This window comes from Morone saxatilis, unplaced genomic scaffold, assembly GCF_004916995.1.
Source record: "Morone saxatilis isolate NCDOM2014 unplaced genomic scaffold, NCSU_SB_2.0 Contig7, whole genome shotgun sequence".
NCBI classification, from domain to species: Eukaryota; Metazoa; Chordata; class Actinopteri; family Moronidae; genus Morone; species Morone saxatilis.
In genome coordinates, this window is record NW_023340246.1 from 5,378,808 (window position 1) to 5,388,584 (window position 9,777).

The window sequence follows — 9,777 nt, forward strand, 5'->3', positions numbered from 1 at the left end:
AAATCCTCAGTGGTGCAAAATGAAGCCCCCATCTATCCATCCGGCTTCTCATTACTCCAGAAAGAGAGTTAGATCCTAGCCAACGCCGGGTACTAGTTTGCAGCCGCGGAAGGATACCTCAAGTGTAGCAGGCAGCCTGGTTGACACTGGAGAATTTGCTGTGGCGGTGTGTGATGTCGTTTCTGATTGGCCGCTGCAGACCTGCAATATTATACTCCATGTGTCAGACGCATCGATTGGCTACACGGGACCTGCATTGCACCAGGCAGTGGCACTTGATGGAAATATAATAAATATAAATACAGGGAACTTAAAAAGCAACCCAAAGTGTTTCCTCACCTTTATTCGCGTCTTTAATTATTTTAGATTCGTTTGGTCGAGGCGGAAGGAAAATGCGACAGGCTCTCGTTGGCGCGGGGTGAATGTTTGATAGGCTCGATATGGGAAGTGCGCAGACTTACTATTGGCTACTACAAAGTGTGGTAGGCCTACGTGAAATGAACAGTGAACCATGGCGGTGCTGCTGCCTACTTATTTAAACGGTACACAACCGGGGGGGTGCGTCGCATTTCATGGTAAAGACGACGCGGTTGTGTCGTTTAGTCAAACCGTGTACCTGCCTCCTGGATATAACAGGGGAAGTGAAGGTGGAGTGACGACGCAGGATTTGGCAAAGCGGATAGTATCGCTGTGTTGTCATAATCTACACACACGTACGAGTCCTCCTTCAGCCTGTTTCAGTGTGTGAGGTGTGCCTGGCGAGAAGCGCCACCCAGTGGACGAAGTGTGGAAGCCGTGGACGGCTGTTGACAGCAGGCAGCGCGGGAGGAAGAGACGCCACACACTTGATAAAGACAGAAAATGTCTTATATATGGGGGGGTACACACATATATTCAGACATATATATATATACACAAGTCTTTAATGTTGCCGACATGTTCTCCCACTCATAGCTTTGTTCCGGTTTGATTCAAAGGACACATAACCTTAACTTGTGAACAGTTAGGAGCCCTCGCTGTGTGTTGTAGAGACACATTCAAGGCTGTAGAAGGTTTTTTTTCTTTAGCATCACTGTCCTCACCACTGAAACCAGACAAGAGACAATGGATAACACGGTAACTGTCCAACAGCCCCAAAAACAATGCTTCAAACTGAGGGCTGCTCTGTACAGGGCTGTACAATGTGGCCATTCATTCATTTACCATCATTTACCAGAATACCTCTGAATAACATTACTGAGAGATTTCTCATGAGTCATACACTGATTCATGGTTTACATAGTTTATAATAACAAGAATATAATGGAAAAGTGTTCTTTATTGTGTTTATGTGCATATGTCTGTCATCAGTCATATAAACTTGTTTATTTTCCTGTGGACTCCAGGAAGAGCGGCTGTCACACTGGTTACAGCTAATTTGGATCCAAATAAACATTTTTTAAAAATCCCTTCATTTTCTCTCCATCTCCATCCCACATTGTATCCCACGGAGCAGAGCTGCAGCTCAGTCCGGCCGGGCGGTCTGCAGTCCCTCTCATCAGGTTAAGTAACTCTAACTCAAGTCGAGCTATTTCATGTGTTAATCTGCTGGAACTAATCGGGACTTTCTTGCTGAATTTGTTCAGTGTTTTGTCCTGTTTAGCAGGAGAAATAGCTATTACATAAGCAGATACACAATTTTTTTTTTTTTTCCCAACTGCTTTGCGTCTCTCCCCCGGTCTCCCCCTCACTCACACGGGCACAAACACACATTTCTTCACTCTGCAGACGTTCCCAGCGAGGCTCTGCTCAGTTCAACCAGTCGCTGACAGAGGTGAGTGGACCTGACCACATTACCCGGACACTGGAAATGGAACTAGTTTACTTCCCCTTGTTGCTCTCTAAAGAAGCAGAATAAAATAGAGCCTGAGGTGTATGGTATGAATTAGTAAGCACCTAGACTTTAAGCATATCAAAAAAAAAAAGAAGCATACTAATGATTGTTGTAGGATTTGTAAGTCAAAGACACTTTAAAGTACATTTATCCTAAGCTGATATTTGCTATATTTCCACCAAACAGGACCTAACTAATCTAAAACTGTAACTGTAATATTTGAGTCAGTATGTGGTATAGTTTCCTTTGAAAGGCCCTCATCCTTTGACGTGTTTGGGAACTTATCATCTTGAAAACAAGTCTTTTATGCAGAGCTCTATTATCTGGAGCACAATCTGTACACATCGTGAATGAACAATAACATGGATGTGACATTTCAGAGAATGCCAACACCATGATCAGCCCTGCCGTATCATCAGTCTCTGCGCGCTCACAGGGGCGGTTTAGAAATACCCAACACCAGAGTTTGCCTTGAGCTGACAGGGCAAATGCCTCATTAGAACGCACACACCCCTCTTCTTGTAACCCTCCCAGCCTCTCTGGCCCAACACGCCACGCTTGATTTAAATGTTTTTTTTTCTTTCTTCTTCCGTTTGCTGAATGTGCTGCGATGTATGAGCTGCGGTTGAAATGCGTGACTGATTTAATAAGGAGAGAGTGTTTCCGAGGAGGGGGCTGCAGCAGTAGCTCCCCTTTCCTCACTCGAGCCCAGAGATGGCCCTGTAAAGTGGTTCGATGCCTGCTGCATGGGGCCACTTTCTGCTGAGCACTGAGTTACACATGGCTCCACATCAAGAGGAATTAAATCAACGCTGCTGTTCTCCGCATGTCAAGACTGCAGCAAAGGGGGCAGCTTAGCTGGATTTACTTAACCGTTCTGTAATAACGTAAAGGCTGATTCGAATAGAGGACAGCAAAATCAAAGCCCAGGCTGCACTCATCCCCCTGCCACAGATATATTAACATGTGCAGAAACCAAAACAGGCACCACAATTCACTTGAACTGCTCCTCTATTGCTTAGGAACAGTCCCTTCACTCGAGAGTGAAGTAAAACGCTACAGTCGGGGTGTTGTATCTCATTCTGTAACCCTGAGATTTAATTATAGTCAAGTGTGTGGGAGTCATATGGAATATTCTAGTAATTAGTGAAGAATATGTCTTTTAAAGAAGGGGATGGGCAATTCTTTCTGGCCCGTTTCTTACCCCCAGGCTCCTGAAATAACACGTATATCATCCTCAGAAAATATGCGAGGGAGACAAGTTACCATGACTTTGCATATTGATACGGCTGATTCTGTTTGTGACAGCAAGGGCGACAACACAGAGACTGAACTAATTGAATAATTCATGTGATTAATTATCTCAAGATATTACAGCACAGCGATGAAGCCAATATACAAGAATCTAATAAGTAGTAGACGTTAACAGATGCTGCCTCTGTACAAACAAGATTGGAGAGGGTGAGGGGATTCAGATGACTAACACACTTGGACCATTTTTTTTTTTGTCCTTTTATTTATTGTCTTTACACATAACGGTAACAGGAGAGTGGGATAAGCCAAACATGACATGCACAAAATATATCAAAACTCTCTCTGGGGAGACAGACAACTCAGCTGCTGCCTCCGCTCTTTCACACAGCGATAGATAGAGAAGGGGTGAGGGTGGGATGAGAGTGAGAGTAAAAGTTTGAAGGTTAGAGGTAAAGCCCCTCCGGTGTGCCCTCCTGCTTCTTGTACAGGACGTTTTCCTTGGACTTCTTGAAGTCTTCGTTGGTGACTTTCATGCGGCGCTCCCGCAGAGCCATGAGGCCTGCTTCTGTGCAGATGGCCTGGAGGACAGAGGGAGAGAAATAAAAAGAGGGAGAACAAGTGTCAAGCTTGATGTTTCTGTTGAAGAAAAGAGGCCTATGACACGGTGTAGAACTACAGTTAAAATGGTTGTGGAAGTTGTAATGCAGTGGGAACAATGCTCTGCTTTGTGTTAACCCTGTCACTAGGTGTGTTGAGTGGGGGAATAGGAACACTATGTGGGGAAGTGGCTGATTCGCAGGAATAACCAGAAACACAACTAATCATTTAATTGGCTATACTGTATCAACAGTATGTCGCTATGGCAACGGCGGTGCATGCAGATGCAGCAGCCGGTTGCTTCTTCAAACTCTACTTTGATGTTTGTTCTATATTAAATTAAGGATGGTTTTTATTCTACGGTAATTCCACTACGACAAGTTGAAATGAATTCTAACAGATATTATTCAAAGTGACCTCGGTTCTGACCAACAGAAGGAACTGAACAGCCATCCCTCAGGCACACCAGAGTGTATGACAGGAGATACAAAGATAAGAGTTTGGGTGGAGGTCTCACTTTGATGTTTTTACACTTTGATTCTCTGACAAGTTCTCGAACGCTGACAGTATCAGATGTCAGAAAAGCCAGTAAATTCTATTCAATATGGGCTACTGTAAATGACTGACATTTCTATAACAGAGTATCATACAGAAGCTGGAAACCCACTCAAAGTGTAGTTCTGTCCGATCCCACATGAGGGCAGCAGATTTGAGTTGGTGAGAGGTACAGCTTTAAATGTACAGTAAACACTCTGGGTGGGATGTTTCTGAAGACGTAACACAATTCACCTGCAGTGTTGATGCTACAATAATATGGAAAACCAGCCCTCGTGGCTACCCATCAAACAGCTTCATATTGTTTTCTCTTTCTGCTGAGCCACAGTGTCAACTGGCCTGCTGCCAAGGACTCACACAATCAATAAAGGGCTGTGGTCAGAGAACCAGGTCTGAGCAAACTGAGATCCAGTGATAGGACACAACCCTTACACACAGCTTAACCCACGTGTATGTTAGACAGTGATCAGAGAGAAAAACCAGCTGTGAGGGACAGTCTCACTCTTACCTTAATGTCCGCTCCTGATAGGTCGTCCTTAGCCAGGATGAGGTCATCGAGGGTGACATCATCTGCTACTGTCATGCGGCTGGTGTGGATCTGGAAGATCCTCCTTTTGGTCTTCTCATCTGGCAGAGGAAACTCGATCTTACGGTCGATTCTCCCTGAGGAGGAGAAAACAGAACCATCACAAAGTGCTTGCAAACGGTGGCTGTAAAGAGCTTATTACAGTTTTGTTAGTTTCTTTTTTCCCAGCAGACTATAAAGCCATGAAGGAAACCCCTTTGCCTATGTGTCTGCCCATGTTTTACTTTTAAAGTAAAGCACTTTAATAGCAAGTCTGATGAGTGATCAAACCGAATCTAAATGAATAAACAACTCAAAATGAACTGAGAGTAAATAACTTTTGTTCAAAGAGCTGAAAGAAAACCATATTTAGACCCACTCAGCCTCCTAGCTCACCAGGTCTGATGAGGGCTGGGTCCAGGGTTTCTATCCGATTGGTGGCCATGATAACTTTAACATCTCCCCGCGAGTCGAAGCCATCCAACTGGTTGAGCAGCTCCAACATGGTCCTCTGGATCTCCCTCTCACCGCCAGAGTTAGAGTCATACCTACACAACACAGGCAGGGGAACAGCTATCTTAAGAATTTATACAATCCACATCGCCCTACATCCTCACACTCCAAGGACCTCAAGCCTGTCCATCCTGCAGTCTTGCTATCACTGACCCATTTCACTGAGTTGTTTGCAATCTTTTCAATGTCGAGTAAAAAGCCTGGCCACATCTATCAGCTCTTTTATTATTTACGTGACTCGCATCCAACCAAAGTTGTATACAGGCTCATTCTCATTGATTTAAGGCAGCCAATATCCTACCTAACAATGTTAGTGTCTTTCCACATTTTGCTGCCAACAGGGAGGAAAAACAGACCCAAACAGCTTTGGATTTTGGATTTTCTACCCTGTGTGTGGTCGCTGAGCCTAACTGTCAACCTTTTTTCCGTGCAAGAGGGAAAAAGCTCCAGCTTCTGCATTACATCATGCTCACATGAGACACAAGTTTGCAAAGTGTGATGTGTGCATACAGCAGTTTGATGAATAAACGATGTATACTGTACAGTCTAACAGGCTTTACATTTCACAGATGAGACACTTTTAGTTAGATGATGGAGCTAATTACTTAGCCTAAAATTAAAAGACCTTTTTCAAGCACTTTAAAGATACATACACCAACAGTGTTCAGACTCTCGAGGCCTTTATCATCACATCTACATTGCTACTTAATGCAACTGCGGAAAATAAAGATTACAGAATTCCCTTTCACCCACAGCAATGAATGTATATTTTCACCTTTTTTCAGCTTACCTTTGTATGTTTTGATCATGTTTATTTAACGCTAGCAAATTTCTAATATGACAACAGGATCATTTAATTTCAAACATTAGAAGATTTCTGGTTTACATGAGTGACTGTGTAGATGAAACACCAGATTATGTTGAAAGAGGTATATTCAAACTGAAGCATTTGCCTAATACTGAAAACAAGCTAACAGTTAAAAGCATTTTGCAAACTTTCAAGACTTTGTATGAGCCCTGTAACATGTTGTTAAGTGCTGAATAAAAATAAGACAGTAACATATTAAGGCATAGCCAATTATCACACTTACTAATCCAACACTTCTGACTCCTCAGCACCATATGTGATACAGTATCACTGCTCTGAGGCTCTCGGTCTCTCACATTCCGTCTAAAATAGCTTTAAGCAGATGTCTGTGTACCTCTTGGTGCCGATGGCATCAATCTCATCGATGAAGACGATGGAGGGCGCGTGCTCCTCTGCCACCCTGAAGAGCTCTCGGACCAGCTTGGGCCCGTCTCCCAGGTACTTCTGGATCAGCTCTGAACCCACCACGCGCAGGAAGGTGGCCGATGTTTGATTGGCTACGGCCTTGGCGAGCAGTGTTTTACCTAGTACAATGCAGAGCAGTGCCGTTCATACTTTGCCACATTTACAAGTACATCTTTAGCACAAGAATACAATAACTGCATCGCTGTAGCATTATGAGAGAAGAAACTTTAGACCCTGTACTACTCGTTTCTACTTCTAGCTGCCTTATCCAGGTAAATGTTAGCAATTACTGGCAATATGTGGTAGTAATGAAGGTGATATAGAGGGAAGGGACACGTTGATTTTTGTTTTGCCTGGTCACTGTTGGTGTCTCTTAATATATGGAGCACAATAAGTCAGTGTATTTATTATGCTACCCTGACAAAAATGAGTATACTATTTATGTGGCAGTGACTGCACTCTTCTACAATGACCCCAGACACACATATTATGAATGAAAAGTTCTCACAATTCTCCCCATATTCTAACAATAAATGTTCTATATTGTTGTGCATATTGTTCTCAAAGACAGTAAATGTATAACCATTGACATCCACAAAGATTAAACTTAAACAATTCTTCCCCTCCTTGCTTTTGAGAGGAAATTAAACTTAATTTCTATTCTACTTGTAACAGCGATGATCTGTAGTTCTTTATAAATGCACTAAGAAGGTTGTAGAGACTGTATTGAAATCCACAGCCAAGTTGAAGTGAAATGCACTTCACTTAACCTTTACTTTCGTAATTAATGAGACTGTTAAATGAGGAACAGATATGATCAGTAAAATCATGTTTTCTACTGCAGTTGATAAGTTCACAAAAGCAATCTTAGCAGTTATTAATTATACTATGATTATATAGGCCATAATATGCATATATTTCATACAGTGGCTGAAGGAGCAGTTTTGTTTTGTTGTTTTTATCTGTGGCGCTACTGAGAGGCTGCAGGAGGTTAGTGACAGTATCTCACCTTCCCTGTTGGTTACCTTCATAAAAAAACACCCACAGTGGCCAAATGGAACACCTTCAACAACATCTCTGGATTCATTTAAAAAATACTTATGTGACTGAATTGGAGAATCACAGGTTAGGGTATATGTGCGTCATTCCAGTAGCACATATTTGTAACTGAATGTCAGCTCCTCAACTCATAACTACATAATAGTCATCACAGACGACGGCCTATTAGTAGATCACTTTCTGATGAGTAAATGCTCAACATGGCGAGAGTGAATCGATTGATTCCCTTTTGTTCAGCCTTCATTTCTTTATTCTTTCTCTACAACATGGTGAAATAGGGGAGGCTTGCTCAACTGTGTTGCAGGTTGAAGGGATGGCAGCACCTTAAAAATGTTCTGCTTTTTCCCCAGAGAACTGCTAATGGTAAAATGTTTATGGAAGCACTTACCTGTACCAGGTGGTCCGTATAAGATGACACCTTTGGGGGGCTTAATGCCCATCTCTTCATAATACTCTGGATGTGTGAGAGGCAACTCCACTGATTCCTGTATAAAACAACAACAATTGCACAGTCAGCCTTCAGCCTCAGTGTCTGAAAAAGAGGTTTGACCTATAGAAGCAGCCTCACACAGAGAGTCTGGATCTAGTGTTACTGTAACTGTTGATTACTGAATTGGTTTTGGTCTGGTGTTGAATGAGCAGCCAGTCCCTCTTTAAATTCATAGTATTCCTTGACTCTCTTGAATTTACTATCATTAACAAATACATCCATTTTAAGATAACAGTTTGGGCATGGTAGGTTTAAGTGCATTGGTGATAAACCTTGATCTCCTGGATCTGATTGTCCAGTCCTCCGATGTCAGCGTAGGTTTCTTGTGGGGCCTTCTCCACCTTCATCACTGTCACCAGGGGATCAGTGTCATCCATCAGCACCCCAATCACAGCATGAACCTACAAATCATGCACAAAAACTGGACAATTAGTAAGAGTTCTAACAACAATAAAGAGGAGAGGTGGCTGAAGGATTCCCACTGAGTATCACCTTGTGGTTGAGCAGGACAGAGCAGCCGGGCTCCAGCAGATCCTTATCCACGAAGGACAGGATGCTGACGTAGTGCTCTGATCCCACTGAGGTGGACACAATGGCGTGGTTGTCATCAATAATTTCCTCTAGAGTGCCCACAGACATGGGTGTCCCGCGCAGGTCGTCCACCTTTGACCGCTCCTCCTGTAAAAAAAAAAGAAAAGAACAGGATTACGCTGTCTACATTAAAGCCAAATATACAGCACAAAAGCATACGAGGCGCATAAGTAACGAGAGCGGACCTCCTGTTTCTCCTCCAGAGGCTTCATCTGCTCCTGGTTCCTGATGAACTCCTCCTCCATCAGGAGGTAGTCTTTGATTCGCTCCTGCTTCAACAGCTTCAGGCGGCATTGAGTGTGAGGGGTAACTGAAAGGCAAACACAGGCCAGCATATGTAAAAGCCTACATTTAAGAATATAAATAAAACACTCATTTGATTCAACCACAAACAGACTTTAACTGTCCTATTAAAGGTGAAGGTTTTTAATAGCTCGCTTCCGCCCCATCTACATCAGACTGTTGCTTTCTCTTACACTCTTTTTATTCAATAATGGCATTCAATAATTTTACTGTTTACTACCAGGGATGTCAGGGATAACTTCCAAACAGTATGCCGAGTTGTATCCAGCAAGCTCAAACAGAGCTGGGCAGGAGACTTATCATAAATAACAACAATGCCAGAACCTGGGAAAGGCCATCACACAGATAAAACACACTTTCACATCCCTCTGCTTCCACAGTTCCTTACCCAATGGTAGTTTGCTAGCAGCATCGGGCCCCTTGGTCTTCTTCTTCTTCTTGCCAACTCTGGTGGGAATTGGAGGCTCATACTTCTTTTTCTTATCCTTCAATTGGCACAAAGTGGGGAGACGAATGTCAGAAACACACACCGAGTTTCAAATGAAAGCCTTCAGCAGACCGTTGTTTGTCAAACGGCGAGAAGACAGGAGCTGAAGCAAAACTAAACATCTAAGAATACTACTACACATCTGATCTCATTACTGGAAGGGTTACCGCATATCACAGCCCTATTGTCATATGAAAGCACCCTACAATAATAATTA

General features: G+C 43.0%; 1 protein-coding gene across 1 annotated transcript in view; it reads right to left on the bottom strand.

Moving 5' to 3' along the window:
• Window positions 1-3,366: 3,366 nt before the first annotated feature.
• LOC118340847 (26S proteasome regulatory subunit 4) overlaps window positions 3,367-9,777 on the bottom strand; it is a 7,140-nt gene continuing 729 nt past the window's right edge. The window contains exons 3-11 of the mRNA XM_035678998.1: window positions 9,462-9,558; window positions 8,956-9,080; window positions 8,672-8,857; window positions 8,452-8,580; window positions 8,078-8,174; window positions 6,560-6,749; window positions 5,241-5,392; window positions 4,788-4,942; window positions 3,367-3,705 (exon numbers count right to left, since the gene is read on the bottom strand). Coding sequence (XP_035534891.1) covers window positions 3,571-3,705; window positions 4,788-4,942; window positions 5,241-5,392; window positions 6,560-6,749; window positions 8,078-8,174; window positions 8,452-8,580; window positions 8,672-8,857; window positions 8,956-9,080; window positions 9,462-9,558 — 1,266 coding nt within the window. The 3' untranslated portion in view covers window positions 3,367-3,570. The remainder of the gene's footprint in view (window positions 3,706-4,787; window positions 4,943-5,240; window positions 5,393-6,559; window positions 6,750-8,077; window positions 8,175-8,451; window positions 8,581-8,671; window positions 8,858-8,955; window positions 9,081-9,461; window positions 9,559-9,777) is intronic.